The 26,687-nt window shown below is 38.0% G+C and overlaps 1 protein-coding gene across 1 annotated transcript; it reads right to left on the bottom strand.

Annotated features, from left to right (window-relative positions):
* Positions 1-791: 791 nt before the first annotated feature.
* Positions 792-8,511, bottom strand: LOC129762355 (muscle-specific homeobox protein tinman). The gene is made up of 3 exons (XM_055760566.1): positions 7,902-8,511; positions 1,534-2,138; positions 792-1,467 (listed from the first exon to the last, which is right to left on the bottom strand). The coding sequence occupies exons 1-3, from the start codon at positions 8,072-8,074 to the stop codon at positions 959-961; spliced, it is 1,287 nt and encodes a 428-aa protein (XP_055616541.1). The 5' UTR covers positions 8,075-8,511; the 3' UTR covers positions 792-958.
* Between the last annotated feature and the right edge of the window lie 18,176 nt (positions 8,512-26,687).

Raw genomic sequence — 26,687 nt, 5'->3', positions numbered from 1 at the left:
TTCGCAAAATATTTGTATTAGTAAGCTCTAAAAGTCTTTCGAAGACAGTTTTCATGTAGAATTTGAAATATAAAAATTAGAGCAAAAAATTATTTTTTTTATGGTGACCCTATCACAACTTAGAAAAAAAGCGCAATATCGGTTATTTGAAGAAATAGAAAAACATTTTGCTGTACAAAGTTGCTTAAAATAACTGGGGCTACAACATTGTAGAACTATGTGTACCTCTATCTATAAAGATAAGAAAGTTAATGTTTTTTTCATATACAATTTTGGTCATCCTATTTTTGATAACATGAAAATGAGCGCTCTATCATATGTAACAACTTTGTCCAAGACAGTTTTTGTCTGGAGAATAACTGTCGAGCTCTAAATGCTAATTTCCACTTAAATGCATCATTGTGCAATGGTCAGTCGAGTTAGCATGAAATTCATAAAATGCTTTCTGAAATGTGAAAAAAATTCAAGTAAAAGAATAGAGATGGAGAAAAATTTAAAACTAGCTAGCAAATTAAACAAGAATTGCATTGAACTATATTCTTTCATAAAACACATGGCCAAACGCAATATAAAACAACACTAGATCAAAGAGCGCCATTATCAGCCCACGACTCCTTGCGAGCTGCTCTCATTCCTAGACACCCAAGGAAAACATTGCCAGGAAAACAGCCATGGATCAAATTTCTCCCCGCTTTCGATCCGCATTTGACATGAACCAAATCATTCAAGTAATCTTCTCTCTCCGCACCCGGATATTGTTTCTCAAAACAAAGAAAAAAAGAAAGGATGCGTCATGATTTCATCAATCTGTTTATTTCCTGATCTATCTAAATGGATAACATTTACACTCCATCACTACGCACAACGTTTTTCATCTTTGGTCTAGTACTTTCAAATATTTGGCTTCGCTAATCCTACTCCTAATCATATTTACAAAATAAGGCTACCTTCGGCTGTTTTACCAGTACCCCTTCTGGTCGTAATACGGATTCGGCGGGGGTCCGTACTGTTCGCTGCTGTATTGAATCCCGAACGCCGGATAGGGAGGTGGAGGCGGTGGCTCCGTTGGCAGCGCACCAACCGTTCCGTAACCAACCGCAGAATATCCAACGCCCACGCCCTCCTCGACAAACTCCACCGACGAAGGGCTATTCCCGTGGTCCCCATTTTTGCTGCTGCCAAGCGTCGCTTCCTTCTCGAGGCTGGTGGCATTCTCGATCTGCATGCGTTTCGATTTGTAGCGTCGATTTTGGAACCAGATTTTTACCTGTGTTGGAGTTAGCTTCAGAATCCCCGCCAAAGTTTCCCGCTCGGGTGCGGAAAGATATCGCTGCTGTCGGAATCTTCGCTCCAGCTCCAACACCTGACCCTGGGAAAAGAGTATACGGGGCTTCCGCTTGGCCCGTAGTTTACCGTTCTTGCGCAGTTCGCACCGAGAGCTTGTGACCAGCTGAGTGTTGCATTCCTCTGTAAAAATGATAAAAATTGGACGTTAATGTGATGCCTGCAAGGTTTTAATTGTACAGAACATACTTTGTATCGTCTCCTCCTCGCTGCCATTCATCTGACACAAGCTGTCCAGCTCCTGGACATGCTCGGAGGTTACTCGGTTCGGATTACTCGTAGCGGCGTTAAAGCTGGGCTCGGTCTTCACTTTCTCGGTCGTGGTTTGCACTAAGGTGCTAGCGGAGATGTCTTCGATCGGGGGACTACTTGTAGTGTTGTGGGCATCGCTCGTTGGATCAGCGGCATTCACGTTCATCGCAGCCGGATTAGTAGAGCGAACCTCCTCGATGTGAAACGAGTAATCCTTGGTCCCCGCGATGACAACTCCGAGGGACATCTCGAGATCGGTTCCACTGCTGCCGGAAGGGGTTATTTCGTTGATCGAAGACGTTGAATGGGGATGTGGATAGGAATTGTAGGCCGGGATTAAATGATGGTGATAGTGGGGTGGAGGCGCGCTCGGTGCATTATAGTCGTAGCATGTTGTAGGTGATGAATTGTAGCTCGAATAGTCGTGGTGATGATGCGACGCAGGGATGTAACCATGCGGGATTGTTTGGTAGGGATCCGTGTGCGACGGGTACATGTTTTCATAGCCGGAGTAACCCAGGCCCAAATGGGGGTTTGTTGCACTGTAAAGATACATTCATGAGTGTTCTTATTGGACTATAGATTTATTATCGTATTTATAGTTTTTTAGTAATGAAGGCAATCTACAGAACCAATAGAATGCACAAGTATAGAACTGTATAAAAAAAAGGGTGAAAGGATAAAATGTAGAAAATTGTTCGAATTTTCATGAAAAAATACCAAAAAGTTTTTGAAAACAAATTTTGCTGAAAAAAAATTATTTTAAAAATAAAAATTAATTTTTCTCAAAAACATTTTTTTAAATTCTCAAAACATATATATGAATAGCCCTTAAAATTCACAACAAGTCGTCCATACATCGGAAGATGGAAACTTTTACAGGGAAAAAGTTTCCAACAACAACTTTTTCATGTTTTCTTTGAAAAAAATACAACTAATCCTAAATTTGTTTAAAGTCAAGAATGCAATATAGTGTATTGGACAAAGTTTTAAATCTTATTACAATATGAACTTTTGTCGAAGCCGTCAACTTTCTATCTTTTATAGTTTCTGGAATACGGGCCATTTTGGTATGGAGACCCCTGAAAAAAATAATGTTTTACTCAGAGATCGAAATCGCCGATTTGAGACGAAAAACATCCGTTTTCACCCACGGGGAAATAAAGATGAGAATATAGGAGGCGAGAGAATGTTATACGCTCACTACGATTCTCGCGAGAAATTCAATGCCGATTTTTATTTTTCGTCGAATTATGATTGCCGAAAAATGTTTTCGTTTTCAGTGACTCTTTGATACCGATAATGGTTTTTCACTTCTTCAGTACAGCTGAAAACATTGCATGAAAACATGCGGCAACATTGGGTTTCATCGTGAAGTGAACTTGAGATGGATTAATATTTGTACAATTCAGACGTTGTCCAAATGCAGATCGTTTGGACGCTGTCTTAACAGCCTAACGTTGGTAAAGTTAGCTATGATTTTTCGCTCCATATTTTCAGTACCAAATGAGAGACGAAAAAGCTTTCTCGTTGAACTTCCGAGATAGAGATTTTCCACATCTCTTTCTCTCTGAAAAAGAATTTTCGGTGAAAAGAATATTTATCGCGCAGCCGAGCGAGGATTTCGATCTCTGGTTTTACTTGTTACATTTTTGTGTGTAAATTCTCGCGTTTGACATGTTTATGAATAGAGAAAAGTTAGCAGAGCATGTAAATCGCGATAATTTCTACATACAAATGTAACGAATTAAGCATTAGTAGTAAAAGAAAAACATGAAAGAGCTGATGTTCGTAAAAATTTTTTCCCTGTAAAAGTGCCCACCTTCCGATGTATGGGTGACTTGTTGGAAATTGTATGGGCTATTCATATCTGTTTTATGAGAATAAAAAAAACATGTTTTCGAGAAAAATAAATTTAAATTTTTCAAAATATGTATGTTTTTTCAATGATTTTTTTTTCCTAAATTTGCTTGATATTTTTTAATGAAAAAAGAAAATATCATGTAAATTGTTGAAAAAAAAATCACCGAAAAAAAATATTTTGAAAATTAAAATTAATTTTTGTAGAAAACATGCTTTTTTTAACTCTGAAAAAAAAAGATTTGAATGGCCCAACAAGTCACCCATACATCGGAAAATGGGCACTTTTACAGGGAAAAAAATTTCGAACATAAACTTTTTCATGTTTTTCTTCAAAAAAATACTATTAATGTTTAATTCGTAACATTTGTATGTATAAATTATTGCGATTTACATGCTTTTCTCTATTCAGAAACATGTCAAGAACATGTCAAACGCGAGAATTTACACACAAAAATGTAACGAGTGAATTTTTTTTTTCAGGGGTCTCCATACCAAAATGCCCTATATTCCAGAAACTATAAATGACAGAAAGTTGACATTTTCGACAAAAGTTCATATTTTTATAAGATCTAGAACTTTGTCCAATACATTATATTGCTATGTTGACTAGAAACAAAATTAGGATTAGTTGTAATTTTTTCAAAAAAAAACATGAAAAAATTGTTGTTGGAAAAACTTTTTCCCTGTAAAAGCCCATCTTCCGATGCATGGACAACTTTGATATTTTTTAATGAAAATGTGAACAATTTTTTACATTTTATCCTTTCACCCGAATTTTGTAGGTATTATAGTTTTTGAGTCACATTTTTTTGTAAAAATCAAGAAAAATTTTTGTCCCTTTTAAAAAAGTAGTCTTATTATTTTTTGAATATTTAAAGTATGCAAAGTAGTTTAAAAGACCCATGTGTTTACACCCACAACGTTTCGCTGCTATCTTAGATGGTGCTGCAGGCTCCTAAGACGAGTTGGCATGAAATTCGTCATACTCAAAACTTGTATAGCCCAAAATACCTCCCGATTCAGATATTTTTCATTCAATTTCATTAGAATGCTGGCATAATGCTCTAAAGCTTGACCGCTTGTCAGACTCACAAAATTATATATTTTGGGTATTTTTTTTTTTGAAATTTCGACTTTTTGCGAAGGTGTGACTTTTCAAAGAACGTTATACATAAATTTCATCACATTGCTTGATTTTTCATGAAAAAATAAATGTGTATTGTTATCATAAGTTAACCCGTTCACACAACACAACACGTGACAAAAATCATGTTTTCAAAATGTTTCCGTCAAATTATGTATTTATTATTATTCAATTTGAAATTACAAAAAAAGCATTCTCAGAAACCAGAACTGTATGCAAAATTGATTAATACCTTCGACATAAAAAAGGCAGCAGTTTCAATTTTTTTTTTTTTTTTTGTTATTTCACTCCCGAAAAATTCATAATTCACTTCATTGTTAGAATCAACCAATCTTCTAATCTTCCTAAACTGCTCTACAACAGATTCTCTGACACCGAAAGGATATCTCTTTCACTTTCTGTTGATTTTTTTCCTGTATTAAGGTAAATGATGTTGGTTTGTCCACGAAACTGGTAAATGCAAATTCGATTTTTCTTCATGAAATTCACATATAATCAATACGTTTGGGTTTGCAGAAAAGCCCCAAGTCTCGAATTGTTAATAATACCATAAGGTGTTCCAAATCCATTATTCAAATTTTTATGCAGTTTGTTTGTTTTGTACCGTTGTCCTTCGCGCGAAACAGAAATAAAGTTTCTCTGTGTTGAGTGTTGTTCACCTTCAAAATGCTCACGAAAAGGCAATAGTCTAAAGAAAGCCCAAATTATGAATGGATCAATATGATGACCGTAAATTCGAGCTTCCGTGGCCGAGTGGTTAGCGCCCCACATTATCATGCCGGGGGTTTGGGTTCGATTCCCGTTCTGGCCGGGGAATTTTTCAGTGAAGAAAATTCTGCCGGCTTGCACTGTGGCCACGCTTGTTCTAGAGCTTACCTCTCGAGAGTACATTCAAGGCGTGTTATTCGGCATAGAAATCTCAACCAATTTCTACTAATAATTGAGAAAGCAAAGGTTCCACTGGAACGTTCCATCCAAGAAGCTCAAGCAATGAGAAATGCAACATCTACTTGAAAATTCGAATTTCTTCATTCAAAAATGATGCTTTCTTAAACCGGATAAACCATGAACATTTTTCGGACGAATTACGATCAGAGATAGACAAACCATGATCATAATTTCTCTTTAAAAAAATCGTTAAAAAAATAAAAAAATTACAATTTGAATGCCTTGTGGTATTATTGGCAACTAGAAATTTGGGGCTTTTGAACAAACCCAAACTCGTCTTGATCACGTGTGATTTGCATGAAGGAAAATCGATTTGCATTTACTAGTTGCGTGAAAACACCCAACATCGGACAAACCAATATCATTTACCTTACATGATTTAGATATATAAATCTGACACAAATGGTGTACAAGCCTTCGTACAATATTCGAAGGAATTAAAAGTGATTTAATTTCTATAATTATTTTCTGGAACAGTAATTTGTGATGATGATGATGTTTTGAATTGATAGAGACTTTCTCAGACTTTCAGATTCTATCAGTTCTAGCCTTGAAATAAGACAAATTGGAAAACTAATCTAAAACTCGGCCTTGAGAAAGACCATTTCAATTGCCACTGCTATCTGGTCGCTAGCAGGATGAGTGATTATTATGATTTTTTTTTTGCATATTGATGACTTTATCCGATCGATCAATTAATGTTCGTGAATTCAAGCATTGTTTCCGAGATAAAAGTAGCATCAAAGTATAGCGCATTGTGAAATCGGAGAAAGATATGAATAGAACCTGGGTTCCGCACAAAAAAAAAAGTTGATCCAAACGTTGTACAAGATCTTATAAACACTGTGAAGAGGAAGATTCGTGCATTTGGATATGGGAAGGAAGTTGAATAAAACAAACATTGTAAAAGTTGAATAAATAAATTGAAAGATATTTCAATGTATTCCCTGAAAATTGAAAGATGATCGATTGAATGGGTAAATTTTGCCAAATAATTTCTCGTGATTCAATTTGTCTCGCGACAGCCTTAATTCCATCGCCTTCTTTGCATAATAGAAGGATTCCTAACCCGATCAAAACAAGACGTGTTTGTTTTGTATGTCCTGGTTGATGGCCCCGGTGACCATGAAAATATTGCTTTTCAGCCACATGCCAATTTGTATTTTTACGTCGAGATCTACTGTCATCTCGAAAAACAATAGGGGAGTACATGAAACCGGGGTTTTTTAAAAAATCGGAGTCGAGATTACAGATCCAAAATGAAATTAACACATCTATCCCCGATCGAACTAGGGGACCGATCATATTCAATTCACCTGATTTGGAACCTAAAATGAGGGATTTGAAATTCGATATCTGGAACCTTTGAAATCTGGTATATGAAGTGTATAAAGTATATAAAATAAGAATGTAATTCTTGGTTTGAGATGTAAGCCACAATTTAGAATCATAATCTTGACTACATGTTTGGAATTTTGATCAAACATCTGGAATACAACCGTTGAATCTGTACTCTGAATATGGATATGGAGTCTAAAAGAGATTTTTTTTTAAATTATATTTTTGAATTAGAATACTGGATCCGTATTTGGGGTACAAATTTGGAATCTGAATACGGCTACTGAATTTGAATCTTGAGTGAAAATTGAGTTTAATCGCTAAATTTTAATATGCAATTCAGAAGCGAGACTGTTATGGAAACTCAATCTGAATCTGAAATCTGAGACAAAATTGAAAAATTGAACGAAAGTCTTCGTTTGTAAGATATATTATTTATTTATTAATTCATTTATGCATACAACAAATGAAAGGTATTAAGAGCTCTTTTGACGGATAGAGCCTCAAATGTCTACCATTGGACGAAACCGAAGTGATAAAAATGTAGAAAATGCGTTTTCCGAAAACTAGGAAAATTCGTTGATTCTTTTCAAATATAGCTGCAAGTAAATTGTAAATGTCCTATTATTTTGAGCAGCTCTCTTATCAGTTGCTTAAACTGAAAATTCTTTCTTTTTTTTCTTTGAAGGTGTCTCACAAACTTAAGGTAATTTGGGTTCTGATCTCGAAACAGAATTTTGAAATTTTCCATTTTTCGTTTTGTTTCTAAAGATGTTTTGGGCAAGAAAAGGCTTCCCGAAAATGTAATTCAATAATAAGGAATGAAACGAAAAGAGTGAAGTGAGCAAATTCATAAATCGTAATAAATCTGTGTTATGCAATGTCACGCAATGGTTTTGATTGAATTGATTGAATGAATATAACGAAACCGTGGAATAACCATATTCCATCTTACAATTATTTAATCAATATAACTTTGTTTGTCTTCAATTCATGACTCCAAAATACAAACCTTTCCATTTGACAGTTGAGATAGTCCGCTTCAGCGGCGGCCGCCGCCGCAGCGTTCTGGTCGACCAAGTTGAGGATATCTTTCACGGAAAAGGGAGTGTTATTATTTGATTCACTTCCTGAAGATACTTCCGAATGATTCTGCACGATATCGTAGTAGCCTTGCTGTAGCATTTTCTTCTCATATACGATTCTCCGAAGATAATCCTTTCCTCGTCACCACCAACAGCACTCGGGCCAAACCAAGTAGGCTCCTCCAATTGTTATAATCCTTTCGGGTAGACACTGTGATGGATCACTTCATAATAACCCCTTCTCTTGGGTTTTATTCCGCCCCACTGTGGCAAATTCACACCTCCCCACACTCAACCGGAAGAGGGGTAGTAAAATTCTGCACCGAAGATTCCACTTTCGCGCTATTGTCAAGTGCCCACTTGGGCCAATTCCGGAACCCAAAGTACCTTTCACCACGGCGTAGCAAATTGTGAAAAAATCCGCCAATTTTTTTTCCAAACCGCACAACTAATCGCTGGGAGCTCAACCGAACGACTGACTGCGTGATGTGTGTGTACTCGTGGAATAGACGCCCCCGCCGAGGACCCCGGAGGGCCGGTCCGGGGCGAAAGTGAGACAGAGCGAGCCACCGACGAGTAGTCGACAATTTGTCGCTGCCAGCATCCCATTTGTTTTTGTTGCTTCCTTCTTCATCTTTTGCCCACCACCACTTGAACTCGTAGCCAGTGGAAAATTGAGCAATTCGAGAACACGCATCGGTTTCCCGATTCGGGTGTGGTGTGGTGGTGGCGCCCTGAAAAACACAAACCATGTGTGACTGATGCGCGCGAAAGGGAAACCCACTTGAAATCGATCGGTCCACTACACGGCGAACGGCAGCAGCAACAACATCGAAGCATCGGAGCATCAGAACAGAGACGGAGGGATTCTGCCAATGGAACGAAACCCTGGAGTACACAAAACGGCATCATAATGGAAGCTAATAAAACGATTTTATCGACGTTTTGTGTGCTATGTCATTTTTGGTTTGCCTTTTTTTCTGCTGATCTCTAGTCGCTTTTCAGAAGATGACAATTTGACAGCGGGTATGGATTGCATGTTCTATGCTGTCGCTGCCTGAAGGGAAGCGGAGAATGTAAACAAAAATGTGAAATTGATATCTCTCGCGTGGTGTCGTTGAAAGTGATAGTCCGATGGAATGTGATATGTGCAGGAATCTGCAGGTAAATTTAGCTGATTCATGAATTTTATTTATTGCAAAATTTGTATAAATCATTGAACATTTTTTAATTGATATTTTTCAAAGTCAGCTCTTAAGTTATAAAATGAAGTATTTATTATAGGGCAATAGCACGTAAAGCAGTCGAAAAACAGGCGATTTTTATGGGACTCTCTTGATTTTTTTAAACATTGTACATATGGTGGTTGCTACCTAGAATCACAACTTTCATTATTAGTTTACCAATTTCAAGAAGGTCTGATTTTTTATGAAGGCGTATCCAAAATTATTGTTTTTTTTTGTCAAAAAATATATCTCGAAATCCAGATATCTGATTGGAATATGATGCACAACAAAGTTGTTGGAAAATCAGGAACCATTCAGATAAAAAAACTTTCAAAACAAAAATAACAAAAATCTTTCTCAAAAATTCGATCTTCTACAGGGTGGGCCATTTAAAGTGGAAGCATCTGGCAACCCCATAATATTTGACAGAGATGTCAGATTAACAAATGTCATACCGCGTTGGAAGCGTCATTTCAGTACAATTTTAACCATGGAACAATACACACCTAAACAACGCGCTGAAATTGTTCAGCTGTACATTCAAAATAACTTCTCAATTGTGGCTTTTGGCAAAAAATCATAATGTCTGATGAGGCGCATTTCAACTTGAATGGAGCAGTGAATAAACAAAATTGTCGGGTTTATGCTACTGAAAACCCTCAATTCATCGAAACGCAACCTCTTTACGAGCAAAAAGTTACTGTGTGGTGTGGCATTTATGCCGATAAAGTCATCGGCCCGTACTTCTTTGAAAACGAAAATGGAGCAACGGTAACCGTGAATGGGTAGCGTTATCGGACAATGATAACCGATTTTTTATTGCCATTTGTACGTGAAAATGAATTGGACAATTACTGGTTCCAACAGGACGGCGCTACATGCCATACAGCGGCTGCCACGACCAAATTATTGCGCGAAATGTTCCCCGGAAGATTAATATCGAAAAACGGCGATTATGACTGGCCACCGAGATCACCTGATTTGACGCCTCCTGACTTTTTTTTATGGGGATATTTAAAATCCAAGGTATACACTGGTAAACCAAGGACCCTGGCTGCGCTGAAAGACAATATCCGACAAGAAATTGCTGCCATATCGGCCGAAACATTGGGCAAAGTGATGGAAATTGCCGAAAAAAGGGCACATTTTGCGGTCAAGGCCAGAGGCGGTCATTTACGAGATATCATAATCAAAAAGTAGTTAGAACAAATCTCCTTGGACCAAAATAAATTAATTTCAAAAAAAAAAATTTAAAATTCCACTTCTTTACTTTGCTATTGCAAAAACAAATCCTTCCACTTTAAATGGCCCACCCTGTCTATAAAGGGTGTGTCACATCAAATTGCATCACGGAAAAAACGCTGTAGAAATTCGCCCAGTAGACCGATACTTTTGAAAATTTTAGACAGTAAAATAAAAACTATTAAACAACTTTTGGCATTTTATTTTTATTCATACTTCGAGCCCAAGCCCGTATGCTCGCACCTTCCTCTTTACCCCGTCCATAAGGTTCTGTACAACTTCAGGTTGTAGTTTTTTTTTAACAGAAATCCATTTTCTCTTGAAGTCCGCCTCCGATTTGACAACTTTTGGGTTCTTCCGGAGGGCCTGCTTCATAATCGTCCAATATTTCTCTATTGGGCGAAGCTCCGGCGCGTTGGGCGGGTTCATTTCCTTTGGCACGAAGGTGACCCCGTTGGCTTCGTACCACTCCAACACGTCCTTTGAATAGTGGCACGAAGCGAGATCCGTCCAGAAGATGGTCGGGCCCTCGTGCTGCTTCAATAGTGGTAGTAAGCGCTTCTGTAGGCACTCCTTAAGGTAAACCTGCCCGTTTACCGTGCCGATCATCACGAAGGGGGCGCTCCGCTTTCCGCAAGAGCAGATCGCTTGCCACACCATGTACTTTTTGGCAAACTTGGGTAGTTTCTGCTTGCGAATCTCCTCCGGAACGCTGAATTTGTCCTCTGCGGAGAAGAACAACAGGCCCGGCAGCTGACGAAAGTCCGCTTTGACGTAGGTTTCGTCGTCCATTACCAGGCAATGCGGCTTCGTCAGCATTTCGGTGTACAGCTTCCGGGCTCGCGTCTTCCCCACCATGTTTTGCCTTTCGTCGCGGTTAGGAGCCTTCTGAACCTTGAATGTACGCAGGCCCACCCGCTGCTTGGTCCGCTGGACGAATGAACTTGACAAATTTAGCTTATTGGCGACATCCCGGACCGAACTTCTCGGATCACTTCTAAACTGCTTAACTACGCGCTTGTGATCTTTTTCACTGACGGAGCATCCATTTTTGCCGTTCTTCACCTTCCGGTCGATGATTAGATTCTCGAAGTATTGTTTTAGTACTCTGCTGACCATGGATTGGACGATTCCCAGCATCTTACCGATGTCCCGATGTGACAACTCCGGATTCTCGAAATGAGTGCGCAGGATTAATTCACGACGCTCTTTTTCGTTCGACGACATTTTTCCAAATTTACGAAAAATTGACAGTGAAGCATCGCCAACGTGATCTATACACTCTTATCTGATTATAAGCGAAAGCTGAAGATATAATTCCTAAAAATTAAATTTCTATAGCGTTTTTTCCGTGATGCAATTTGATGTGACACACCCTTTATACAAAAACCTCGTATCACGATGTTCGTGGTCGAACTTCTCCGAAACGTAGAAAGTATCAAATGATTAGAAAGTATAACACAAAATCAGACTCGCGTAGACAGGACTTCTAACATTTTGGATATAGTTACTATAAATGATTGGGTTTTGTAGGATTACTAGCTGACCCGACAAACTTCGTCTCGCCTAAAATTTGTTTTTTGTTATTAATATTAATTATTAATACCTTCAAACATTCACGTTTTCTTACTATGAGAAAGTTCATGAGTCCAATCGCAGACCTGTTCATTGATTGATCTTCTGATCGACCCCGTTGAATTTACCTTTTACTATAAAATTCCTAGTATTTCTAACAAAACTCATCATTATAATATCAGATTATTTTCAGACACAATTCTCGTTCAAGATTTTTCAACCACTTGCAAATAACATGTTTCCCCGTTACATTGAATAAATGTTTTATACAGAAAATATGATAGAATAAAGACAGCCCTAAATCGGACAATTCCATCCTCGAGTTCTGCTCTTATCAACACATTCGGCGATACTTTTTTATTGGTATAGATAGAAGATGTAGGAGTGCGTTTCATCACATTAAAATCCATTTCCAGTTTCGAACAAAGATTTCGCTAGCGCAAACATCAAATGGACTAACAGCACTTGTCACTATGTAATTGTAGAACATATGGGATTTTAATTTGCCGAATTTTCCCTTTTTCCTTCAGAGTTTTCCGAAAATTTTCAATTGTCATGTTTGGTTGGAATATTTTTGGTTGAAATATAAGTTATGTTTTTATGGGACCCCCTCTCCATTCCAGAGGAGAGAGGGATGTCATATCAGCATAGAAACATTCCTCATACCCAAAAACCCTCACATCCCAAATTGTGCTTGATTAGTTCTCGAGTTATGCAGAAGTTTGTGTTTGTGTGCCCCCTGTAGAGAGCGGGGTGGAGTGTTTAACCACCATAGAATCATTCATTGTACCCTAAAACCTCCATATGCCTAATTTGGTTCCATTTCCTCGATTAGTTCTCGAGTTATGCAGAAATTTGTGTTTCGTTTCTATGACAGCAACCACCCCCTTCCCCCCACCAGGAAAGGTGGGAGGAGTGTTGTTTCTTGCCCCCTGAAACCTCCACATGCCAAATTTGGTTCAGTTTGCTTGATTAGTTCTTGAATTCAGAGAGAGGAGAGGAGTGTCTATTCACCATGGAAACGTTTCTTGTCCCCTAAAACCTTCGCATGACAAATTTGGTTTCATTTGCTTGATTAATTCCCGAGTAATGTAATTTGTGTTCAATTTGTATGGCAGTCCCCCCTAAGAGAGGGGGTTGGAGAGTCTAACCATCATAGAAACATTTATTGTACCCTTAAACCTCCATATACCAAATTTCGTTTCATTTGCTTGATTAATTCCCGAGTAATGTAGAAACTTGTGTTTAATTTGTATGGCAACCCTCTCTTAGAGAGGGGGGAGGGGTCTCAAACTATCACGAAAACCTTCCCCGACCCCAAAAACTCATACATACCAATTTTGATGTTGATGGGTTCAGTAGTTTCCGAGTCCATAAGAATCAGACAGACAGAAATTCATTTTTTTATATAGATAAACTACTGGAGAAAGAATTTTCATTTCAGGTAACCGATGAACTGTAAATCGAATTTTACAAGAGCAAGAAATGAAGAGTATAGATAAAACTTCAGCAGATTCAATTACAATTTCCGAGAGACTTAAAACTAGCCAAATTGGACATTACACAAAACAAAAAAATTGGAATATGCTTAAGGAAAAACATTGAGTGTGTCACAATGAATAAATTTTCTGATGACCGAAAAAAATAATATTTTATAATTATTATCTGATGAATTATTTTGTGTAGTAATATCTTTCGAATTTTCCGTATTATTTATGTTCAACTTAGAAAAATAGAACGTTTATTTGAAAAGCGGCTATTTGACCGCCATTGCTAGAAATAGGTAGGGGAAGGGTGGCAAAGACGGACACCCTAAGTAAAAGCTGATATTTTTCGTGAATTTCACAAAAAAAATATAGCTATCTCACCACAAATTGATAGTCTAGGTCTCTTTTTATAATAAAATTTGCATTTAAGGCAGAAATTTTGCAAAATGAATGTGTCCGGCATTTTTGAAAAAAATAAGATTGAGTCGAGAAAGACGGACACTTGGCGGGAAAGACGGATACCTGGGGTAGGAAAGATGGACACTAACTGAAAATTCAAGTTTATGTGCTCAATAAGTTTTCTGAGGTCTTCAAATAGGCCTTAAAAATGGTCGAACAAAAAGGCTAAACTAAAAACACAAAATAAGTGTCTTTAATTTTTCTCATTTTTTCATGCTTAAAATAGCTTTAGGCATTTGGAATGACAAATTCGGATTACGTTTTAAAAACCGCTCTGTTGATTCGCCCATGATATCTGGTTGCACTTGCACACGTAGTTAGTGAGTGTCTGTTAAAAAAAGGAGGAGGAGATATTCAAATTGTTTTCAAAACGAAATTCCTTTCCCTTCGGTGATGTGTCCGTCTCATCCGACTTGAGTAGTATTTTATTTTCATCAATATTTCTGAAGTAAAAATGAGAAAACTTCACCGCTGATTTGATAAACTGGAAGAGAAGTGATGGTAAAACACTCACGTTACGAAAATACCCCGAAAATTACTCGATAATAATGACAATCTTATTTTCTGCAGATGAGAATTTAAATCGAGCTAGGTGTACACAGTAAGTGTCAAAGGTATCGATACACTGTATTGCGAGTTTGTACATAATTGAAATTTAAAATAAATATGTAATTTATCAATTATACAGGGGAGTCCGTCTCTCCTACCGTGTCCGTCCTTCTCGACTTTCCCCTATATATGAAATACTGGTAGATGGAGTGTTATTATTAAATTGTCATTTTTTCTAAACAGTTCATTGATTTTCCAACAACTTTGTTGTGCATCATATTTCAATCAGATATCTGTATTTCGAGTCAAGGTTTTGAATAAAATTGGATGGGCTAAAATGTACAGTGTTTCAAAATAATAGGAGAGGATTGAGGCAGAGATTGGCTGATTTGTCATAGAATTGCTTTATATATTTATTAAGGATGCTTCCTACCTGGTTCGACAACGAATCCCGAAGAAATATCTTGCCGAAAAACTAAATTCGTAAAACAGGGTAAAAAACAATGAATGTAAGAACAGTTAACAAACATAGTATCAATATGCAGTTCGACAAGGTTATCAAAAATTTCTTGGAGTTTTTAGGAAAAAAAACTACACTGATAGAAAAACATTAACTTATATCTGAAAACATCCATCTTGAAAATATTTTTATCATAATGCCAACTTAATTTTCTAAAGTTTGGGGACAAGTTATGCCGTGTCGGACTAAAAAAAATTAGATATTATTTTTACAAAATTTGAAATTCGATGACCCTATCTCAAAACTTTTTCAAATTGTACCTTTTTAAGAAAGTAAGACATAAAATAAATTGTGCATACCGTTTTGTCTGAAATTCCGAACACTTGTTGGCCATTAAACAGCGTCTCATTACTCAAAATGGTGCTGTTTCGCGAAATTAACTTGATTTTTGGATAAAATTAGGCATTTTTTTACTTGACTGCAAAAAAATTGATTATTAAATACAAATACAGATGGAGAGAAAGCTTTTTTACATAACATATCCAAAATTCAAAGAGATATTTTCTTTTATTTTTGAGTTATGATTTTTCAAAGTTACCCGATGGCACAACACATCATTTTCCCCCTTTTCCCAACTATTATTTTTTTCAAAAATTCATAACTTTTGAACTACAGGTCCGATTCAGATGATCTATATATCAATTTGAACCCAATTAGTTGGTCTTTTTACCACGCAAATACCACATTTGCGTAAAATTTGTTTCTTGTCGCATAGGAATACTGAACGAAAACTGAAAACATGTTAACTTTGAAAAATCATAACTTAAAAACCGAAAAAAGACCCCTCTCTGATATTCGAATATGTTAAGTGAAAATCAAGTAAATGGAGACTTAGCTACCACTGGGGAATGTATTTCAGTACAATGAAATTATGTCAAAAAAGAAAAAAAAAGTTTTTAAATCATATCGCTCTTGGGAAGGAACAAGACATTCAACTGAATTTCCGAAGAACAACAAGCAGTGCCAAGCGTGTCTAGGCAGGATTTGGGATGACAAAATTGAACTGCTGGCCCAATTTTTACTTTAATTGTTTGAATGACCTGCTATTCTATCTAATCAATTACTAAGTAATTCTCACAAATCCTGAAACGCTGTAAAAATGTCAACAACCCAATTTTCCCGACTCTCCCGATCAGCTAATTCCATTTAAAACCCTACCCTTTCAAGTGCACTTTCCCAGCCCAAGAGATACCTTCATTCATCGGACCGATGTTCCAATTTCCCAGCGCATCAACCCAACGAGGCCCATATCGCACTTGAAAATTTGTCTCCGTCGCGCTCTGGACGACAGCCAGAACACAACGCGCATCAAATTACACACACAAAGAGGACTCTTGTTCCTCTGTCCGTTCGCCAGGATGACAACTGTCATTGTGTCGTCGTGTCTGACGGACCCTCGAGTCTAGACGAAACATGAAATATTTCCGTCGTAAAGCTGTCCGAGAAAAAACATTTACACCGTTACATGAAAACTGAGACCCGTTGCATGGCCCTGTCGATCTATTTGCGGTGAACACAACAATTCCAGTGACTTTGGAGGTCCGGCCCGGAGTGCACTAAGGAGCGAAAGAGAGATGAAATAGAGAAAAATGAAAGAAACAGCGATATACAAATTACACAAATTGGACCAGCGGCGCTCGGTTATTGCTAGCAGATGTTTCCCAAAGACGCCTGCAGCCAGCCAGAAGAGAAGACAAGTGGAAAACTCTGTTCGCTTCAACCTGATTCAATCGCGCCCTCACCGTCAAACGTTGGTCGTTTTATGGGTCTGTGCTATTGGCGATTGGCCGTGGAAAAGAATGTCGGAGATGGTTCTGGGGTGGAGCTAACGTGATGTGTTCCAGATCCTACCCAACCAAGGTGGGAGCGTTGGAAAAGTTTCGCTACTGCGCATGATACCGACAGTGACGGTGTCGATTGGGAACGTGAGGCTACAATGAAGTTACTTCTCTCCATCATCGCAGCTGATATAATAATATACTGAATATCACAATAATAAGGATACAATTATGCAACTGAAGATATTTAGTTACGACACATTATGTTTTACTTTTATTTTTGCACTGGAATTTAACATAGTGTAATACTTGTACTGGCTTTCGGCACCAGTCAGAAACGAGCACTATTTTTTCTATTTCATTCATAACTCTCCTGGTTTTTATTAGTCTATCATTTACAATTATTTCCTTATTTATAAAATGCAAATGCAAAGTCGAAAATGTTAAGTGATTTTTGACATGCTGTAACTTTGTGAAAAATCAACGCTTCTAGATGGGATCTACATTCATTGCTTCGACAACTCGCAAGCAGATCGGTCGAACCTATATTTGATCCGATACAGGTGTTTTTTTTTACATCCGTTTCTAGTGTGTATTTTTTCATCTGGTGCGCTGCGAGCGAAGTAAAGCTCATAAAAAGTGGTGCGCTATCGAGCCAATCCGGCAGCAAGACACATCATCACACACGCTACACAGCGGCGGCAAGTAGAAGTTTATTTTCCTCTTTCTTCTTCCATCATTCTGAATAGCTTCTGTGCACGATTTACACCATTGTTTAAACTTTGTGTTTACCAAATCGGCAAGCGTTGGCATTAGGGGTGTCCATTTTGATACATCACCGTTGAACTATTATTGGAACTTTTTTCATTTTCAAATTACACATAATAACAAAAATTGAAATAAATAAAATTTTCAACAATAACTAATATAGTAATATAATTTCTTTTACTAATTTATATTTTCCAAATTATTATATTCTGTTCATATCGAACAGTTGTCTACTTCTTCGTTTTTATTAATATGGCAGAGGGCGGGGAGGATCCCCCATCCACGCCAAAGAATATATCAGATAATGAACCTCCTCCTGAAGAGCAGGAGGATGAAACAGAAGATGAGGAGGAAAATTCTGTTTACGAGATAGAAAGCTCTGAAGATGAGGAAAAAGACGAGAAGCAGGATTTTCGTCTAAAAGAATACCCTGATGGCGCCAAAGGCCCATTTATCGTATACTTTAGAAGAAAATCCAAACCTCTTAACGTCATTCGCATCTCAAAAGAGTTGACACAGAAATTTTCCGAAGTTACCGAGATTACTCGGATGGGGCCAGACAAATTACGAGTTGTCGTCTCCAGCAGAACCCAAGCGAATGAAATAACGCGCTGTGATCTCTTTGCGATCGAGTATCGCGTATACGTACCCTGTTGCAACGTTGAAATAGACGGTGTAATAAACGAAAAGGGTTTGACTCGAAAAGAGATACTCGATGGTGTCGGTCGCTTCAAGAATTCTTCACTTAAAAGTGTGAAGATTCTTGCATGCGATCGACTGAAATCTGTGTCACTTAAAAATGACAAACGAGTCCTCAATCGGACAAACTCTTTTCGTGTGACATTTGAGGGTTCCGCCCTTCCTAACTACGTTGCAATAGGTGCACTTCGTTTACCTGTTCGGTTGTTTGTACCCCGGGTAATGAAATGCAACAAATGTATGCAACTCGGTCACACGGCCGCCTATTGTTGCAACAAAAAACGTTGCGCAGATTGTGGAGAGAGCCATGATGAGAATCCTTGCCCAAAAGAGCGCAAGTGTCTTCATTGCGGCGGGACTCCTTATAATCTTACTCAATGCCCGGTGTACATACAACGAGGGGAAAAAATCAAGCGTTCCTTAAAAGAACGTTCCAAGCGGACTTATGCAGAAATGCTTTAGAGTTCCGTACCAACGACTCAGGACAATCCCTACTCCATTCTGCAGAACGACGAGCCTGTTGCTGACGCTCCCAATGCAGGAAGTTCCGGTACATCGCAGGGTGCCATCAGGAAAAGAAAAATTACTTCTTTTCCTTCACTCCCCAGAAAGAAAACCGAAACTTCCCAAGTTGGAATGAAAACTCGAATCGAACGTGCTGAGAATAGACCGAAGCAAGTACCTCCTGGTTTAAGCGGTTCTTCTACGCACCAGGGGTCCTCAGCACTTCCCGGAGCAGCACCCAACACGTCTGCTCCTTTTTCGCGGTCGAGGCAACAGCCACAATCTGGCTTGCTTGCGCTTTCTGACCTGGTGGACAACATTTTAAATGCTTTAAATATAAACGACCCTCTTAAAAGCATAGTTTTATGTTTGCTTCCGATTGTGAGAACATTTTTGAAAGAAAAATGTGGTTTTTTGGCAGCGTTCATTTCCCTCGATGCCTGATTCAGTGCAAGAGGTCAAGGATTTTAAATTTTTAGTTCACAGCTCTAACTGTGATGTATTCTCTCTCTGTGAAACATGGCTTTCTTCAGCCGATGAGCTGAATTTCCACGATTTCAACATTATTCGCCTCGATCGAAATGACTCGTTTGGTGGCGTACTATTGGGGATTAAAAAATGTCACTCCTTCTATAGAGTCACTCTCCCATCGATGACAGGCATTGAAGTTGTTGCTTGCCAGACACAAATCAATGGCAAAGACCTCTGCATTGCTTCGATATATATCCCTCCCAGAACTACGGTAGGCCGCCATCAGTTCTTTGATATTATCGAGGCAATGCCGGAGCCGCGGGTAATCTTAGGTGATTTTAACTCCCATGGAACAGCATGGGGATCACTCTACGATGACAACCGTGCCACTTTGATTTATGATCTGTGCGACAACTTCAAATTGACAGTTTTGAATACTGGGGAAGCAACCAGAATAGCCAACCCTCCTGCACGGGCAAGCATGCTAGACATATCTCTATGCTCTTCTTCGTTATCCTTGGATTGCATGTGGAAGGTAATCCAAGATCCCCATGGTAGTGATCACCTACCAATAATTTTATCGATCGCTAATGAATCAAGCTCTCGTGAGTCAGTCAATATTTCGTATGACCTCACGAAGAATATTGACTGGAGAACATTTGCGGAAATAATATCTGAAGCAATTGTTTCAATGCATGAACTTCCTCCACTCGAAGAGTATAACTTTATATCGAGTTTGATTTACGAAAGCGCACTTCAAGCTCAAAAGAAACGTGTACCGGCTACCACTTTCCGACGTCGTCCTCCATCACTTTGGTGGGACAAGGAGTGTTCAAAGGTCTACCTTGAAAAATCATCCGCTTTCAAAAAATTCAGGAAAATTGGATTAGTGGAATGGTTTCTAAAGTACCAAGCTCTAGAAGCCAAACTAAAAGGTTTGATTAAAGCAAAAAAGCGTGGATATTGGCGGAAGTTCGTCAATGGTTTGTCAAGGGAGACCGCTATGAGCACTCTTTGGAATACGGCTAGGAAAATGCGTGGCTGGAACCATACAAACGAAAGTGAGGAATACTCTGACCGTTGGATTTTTAACTTTGCAAGGAAGGTTTGCCCCGACACCGTTCCTGCACAAAACGTCGTACGCGACATTCCACTTCAAAGCGATTATGAGAATTTTTCGATGGTGGAATTCTCAATTGCCCTTCTCTCATGTAACAATTCAGCTCCGGGGTCGGACAAGATTAAATTCAACTTGTTGAAGAATCTTCCCGACTTGGCAAAACAGCGTTTGCTGAACTTGTTCAACAAGTTTCTGGAGCTGAATATTGTCCCGCATGACTGGAGACAAGTGAGAGTGATAGCCATACGAAAACCCAACAAGCCGGCTAGCGATCACAACTCGTATAGGCCGATTTCAATGTTATCCTGTATTCGTAAATTGTTAGAGAAAATGATTCTACTTCGTTTGGACAAGTGGGTCGAAACGAACAATTTGCTGTCAAATACGCAGTTTGGCTTCCGCCGAGGTAAAGGGACGAATGATTGTCTCGCGCTGCTATCTTCTGAAATCCAAATCGCATTTGCTCGCAAAGAACAAATGGCTTCCGTTTTTCTCGATATCAAAGGGGCATTTGATTCAGTTTCCATGGAAATTCTCTCAGAGAAGCTTCATAATCGTGGACTTTCGCCAATTCTTAACAATTTCCTGTACAATTTACTGTCAGAAAAGCACATGATTTTCTCTCATGGCAGCTTGAAATCTTCTCGTTGCAGTTTTATGGGCCTACCATAAGGCTCCTGCCTAAGCCCCCTCTTGTATAGTTTTTACGTCAATGATATGGATGATTGTCTAACTAGAGACTGCATGCTGAGACAACTTGCAGACGATGGAGTTATTTCCATCACGGGTACTAATCCCGTCGTTCTGCAAAAGTCGTTGCAAGATACCCTGAACAATCTGTTCACGTGGGCCCTCAAGCTGGGTATCGAATTCTCTACGGAGAAAACTGAAATGGTCGTTTTTTTCTAGGAAGCACGAACCCGCCCAATTCCAGCTTCACCTATCCGGCAAAACGATCCAACACTCTATGTTTTTCAAATACCTGGGTGTATATTTTGATTCTAAGTGTACCTGGGGGAGACACATTGCGTATTTGAAACAGAAATGCCAGCAAAGAATCAATTTTCTCCAAACAATTACCGGAACATGGTGGGGTGCCCATCCAGGAGACCTCATTCAGTTGTACAAAACAACGATATTATCAGTGTTAGAATATGGCAGTTTTTGCTTCCGATCAGCTGCCAGGATTCATATTCTCAAGCTGGAGAGAATACAATATCGTTGCTTGCGTATAGCCATGGGGTGTTTGCATTCGACACATACGATGAGTCTCGAAGTTTTGGCAGGAGTACCCCCGCTTACTCTTCGGTTCACAGAATTATCCTACAGATTTCTCATCCGTTGCAAGATCATGAATCCATTGGTGATTGATAACTTCGAAAATCTACTCTAACTGACTCCTCAGTCAAGTTTTATGTCTTTATACCATGAGTACCTTACCCACGACGTGCACCCTTCACCAGGCATCTCCAACCAAGTTTGCTTCCCATACTTTTGCAATTCCTCTGTCATTTTTGATCTGTCCATGCGACAAAAAATCCATGGAATACCAGATCACCTACGCTCTAATGTTATTCCGTCGATATTTTCGGAAAAATATGGGAAAGTTGGATCTGATAAAATGTTCTTTACTGACGGTTCATACATAAACGGGTCCACTGGCTTCGGCATCTTCAATGAAAATTCCAGTGCCTCTTTCAAACTCAAAGATCCTTGTTCCGTGTATGTCGCAGAAATGGGTGCGATATACTATGCTCTAGGGATCATTGAAACATTGCCCATCGACCACTATTTTATTTTTTCAGACAGTCTCAGCTCAATAGAGGCAATCCGCTCAATGAAGGTTGATAAACGCTCATCTTATTTCCTAACTAGAATAAGACAACTATTGAGTGTTTTGGTCGAAAAATTATTCAAGATTACCTTAGTATGGGTTCCCTCTCATTGCTCGATTCCGGGGAATGAGAAAGCGGACTCGCTAGCTAAGGTGGGGGCTTTAGAAGGCACACTTTTTGAAAGGCAAATTGCTTATAATGAATTTTTCCACATTCCTCGTCAGTATACGCTCGTAAGTTGGCAGCGCATGTGGAGTGGTGATGAGTTCGGTCGTTGGTTACACACGATTATCCCTAAGGTCTCGACGAGTGCATGGTTCAAGGGATTGAATGTAGGTCGTGATTTCATTCGCGTGATATCTCGGCTTATGTGCAATCACTACAACCTAAACGCGCATCTCTATCGCATTGGGCTCGCAGCAAACAATCTTTGTGATTGTGGCGATGGCTACCACGACATCGAGCATGTTGTCTGGTCGTGTATCCGGTTCCATGCTGCTCGCTCTCAGCTCTCTAGAGCACTGAGAGCACAAGGCAGACAATCGGATATCCCCGTCCGGGATATCTTAGGTAGCCGTGATCCTGATCTTCTGCTTCATCTATACCTGTTCCTCAGAAACGCCGATGTCAACGTTTAATGATGTTTCCTTCGTTGTTTCCCCGTTTCATATCCCTCCTATCCAAACGATAAACTTTTACTTAGTCGCGGCAATACATACACACACTCTTTACAGATGCACGGGCCGAAGGTTGTGCAGTCCACTGATTATTCAACAAGAGCCAAAGGTTGTACCGCTCATGACAACTCTACACGAGCTGATGATTGGGCCGCCATTCTATCCTGGATTCCTCGAGTCGAGAAAGACGCACCACGCTAGATATGGGGTACAGACTAGGGGGGCGTTGCTGATTAATGGTCAGCTGCATCCCAATAGGAAGTATCCCGTGTCGGGCACACGTACAGAGCATCGAAGACTGCGACATACCAATTATGAGAACACTTGTAATACTAACCTCGAGTCAACCGCGAGTAATCGGTTACATATTACTAACATAGTCTAAGCACACATTGTCAAAATATTGAACTCCCGGCCCCGGTAGGCTGACGCCATATGAGCCTTAATAAAATATATATTTTGGAAAAAAAAAAAAAAAAATCTACATTAGGATTAGGCTATCTTTAGAAAAAGATCGATCTTGACGGATCGTTTCTTTAAATGGCGTAGGGATCGATTCACTGATTAAATCGGTACCAAAAAATCGACCTTTGAAGAATCGAATGCCTTTTTTCCAATTTCGTTTACTTGTTCCATATAATTGTTGTCCTTTCTTTAAACATGGAATCAACATTCTTTTCAAACATCTAAGGCATTTTCTTTTCAATTTCATAATGCAGGTAAAACAAAAAACTTGAAAGCCCAGAAAAATTATATTTTCCATGACATTCATCTTGTATCGTCATGGTTATTGAATTAAATAAATAAATTGAAAATTGTCTTTAAAAATTCAACAACTGATATTCTGGATGAATTGGTCTTTAGTCAAAATCTTGGTAGTAATCCCAGTTCTAGAAAAGAACGCGTCAGCAGGACCTGATGTCATTATTCAATTTCGTCTCAATTTTAACTGTCAGCCTAGTGAATATGATGGTATGAATGAAACTTGTGACCACTTGTTTTGTAATTACCAAACCTACAAAACTGCTTGTCTTAAATTTACAACCTCTAATTTGACAACCTTGGAAGGGATTTAATTTTTATGGAATTTGTCAGGTGGATTTTGTTCACTGAAAAACAAATTTGTAAAAAAAATCTACGCTCAAAAAGATCGGAAAGATCGAACAGAAAGGATCGATTTTCGCGATTATTTTGGAGTACAAAGAATCGATACAAAAAATCGGAAATCGGAGAGGAAAAGATCGATCTTCTAAATATCGATCCAAGATCGCCAAATCCTAATGTACATGTGCATGTCATTCCATGCCATATAGTGGTTTTCAGATTTTCGTGAAAAGTTGTAGTTTTGTTCCTTATTGCAAATTATTATAGCCGTATTTTTTAATTTTTTTGTTAGGGTACCGTTTTGTCTAAAATTCCAAACAGTTTCAAATTCCGAACACTTCATTTTTAAATGTAAATTTACTGAACTTAATACTTTCAATAATTGAATAATAAATACCCTGATATTCTTTGTGGTGTAGACTTCGTTTTAATATCATTCACAGGTATCGATACTGTATATAACTTAAAATACTAAGCATTTCCAAAGAAGAATAGCTAATTCGCTTCAATTTGATATATCGATCATCTAAATCGGTCTAGTAGCTCAAAAGTTGTGGTTTTTTTAAAAAACAATTACATTTTGGGTGTTCGGAATTTGAGACAAATGTAATCAAACATATTCTTAGATTTTCATCATGAATATGAATTTGTAAATTAATTTTATGGTAGCCAAATTTAAAAGAAAGGCTCTATTTTATCCAAAAACCACAATAATTTCGCGAAAAAGTACCATTTTAAGTAATGAGATACTGTTTGATGGCCAAAAAAGCTTAAGTGTTCGGAATTTGAGACAAAACGGTACCCATTTTGATTTTAGGGTAATCCAAAAAATCTTTTTTTTTCTCATTTTTTCCAAAAAATTATTTTTTTTTAAATCCTAACTATTGTATTACTATACCGATTCATATGATCGATGCAAAAATTAAATCCAATTAGCTATTCTTCCTTGGAAAAAATATCACACTCGCGAAAAAACTGGATTCTAGTTGCATAGATCTAGTCTAATCGTATAGGAATATTGAATGGCGATTGAAATCGTGATTACTTTGAAAACATAGCACTCGAAAACGAAAAAAAACACATCTCCGATTTCGAGATATATTATTGAAAAAATACCTCAGCTTTCGAGAAAAAATATAAAAAAATGTAGCGTCCTTGGTCCCGAGACCATGAAAACTATTAATGGCAAAACAAAAAAAATTGTCCTAAATTTGATATATTGATCATCTGAATCGGTTCAGTAGTTCAAAAGTTTTTAATTAAAAAAAAAAATTGATAAATTGATTTTTCGGCCCATCGGAAAAATTTGAAAAATCATAACTCAAAAACGAATAAAACGCCTCTCTGATTTCGAGATATGTTGTGTAAAAAATTCTCAGCTTTCAAGAAAAATATAAAAAATATAGTGCCCTTGGTACCGAGAACATGAAAACTATAAAATACAAATACAATCGATAATAAGGAAAATGAAATTCAAATTTTCTGCAACTGTAGTTTTTTTTTCGAAAAAGACCAGCTAATTGGCTATAATTTGATATGTCAAATATTTGAATCGGTTCAGTGGTTCAAAAGTTATGAATTTTTGGAATAAATCATTTTTGGAAAAAAATGAGAAAACAATGATTTTTCAGACCAACCATAAAAAAAACGGGTTTAATATTTTGCGATAAAGAACAAATCTACTACTTTTCACGAAAATCTGAGAACCACTTTATCGGTTTGGCATGGAATGGCTGTATTATTGTAATCGCGTATGAATTACGCGATTTTTGACGCATTTTTTTACGCGCTGTGCTATCTGAGATGGTGTTGCCAACTTCCAAGGCGAGTTGGTATGGAATTCTTCAATAGAAAAAAATATATAAAAGAAAGAAAAAAACTAGAAGAGTCTGAGCCTATGGGCACGGACGGTAGTTTGACGTAGGACTGTGATTGTTCAGAACGGTTGTTTTTTAAATGTAATTCTTTTCATTGTTCAGAGATCTGTTAGTTTAACCTAGACACATAACAGGGTGGAATGGTAGATGAAGTATATGTGGATCAGCAAACAAAAAAAAATATATATCGTCATTGATTACATCGAATATGAATTTTATGGGGAAGAAACAAAAAAAGGAAAAGGGTCTGAACCTAGGGGCACAGACGAAAGTTTGACGTAGGACTGTGATTGTTCAGAACACTTGGTTATCTTAAATGTAATTATTTTCATTGTTCAGAAATCTGTTAGTTTAACTTTTTTTGAAACTGTAAATAGTAGCCCTGAGAAGGGCCGTTCGTTGTTTGTACTCATAACACTCAAACGGTTTATAACGAATAAGGATAGACAATAAGCTTCTGGCAGTTTGTTCAACTGTCCAATTGAAAATGATTATTGAATATCAGTGGGACACATAACAGTTTGGAATGGTAGATGAAGTATATGTGAATCGGTAAAAAGTTATATCGTCATTGATTACATTGAATATGAAATATATAAGGAAGAAACGAAAAAACAAGTTGAAAACACTCACGATTTCGTGATATTTTGAGGTAAAATGCACATGAAATCATGAAGTTGCTTTATTTGGATAGCTATGGTATTGTGATTTCTTTCCATTGTCTTATTCTTATTATTGGGCATCGAAAGCAGTAGCTTTTTCTGTGAAATAATGTTCGTTTGTAGACTATCACAATCATGTCGTATTGGTTCTACTGCTCAA

This window comes from Toxorhynchites rutilus, chromosome 1 (genome assembly GCF_029784135.1).
Source record: "Toxorhynchites rutilus septentrionalis strain SRP chromosome 1, ASM2978413v1, whole genome shotgun sequence".
Taxonomy (NCBI): Eukaryota; Metazoa; Arthropoda; class Insecta; order Diptera; family Culicidae; genus Toxorhynchites; species Toxorhynchites rutilus.
Note: the sequence above shows the minus strand (reverse complement) of the source record. Positions and strands in the feature narration are given on the sequence as shown.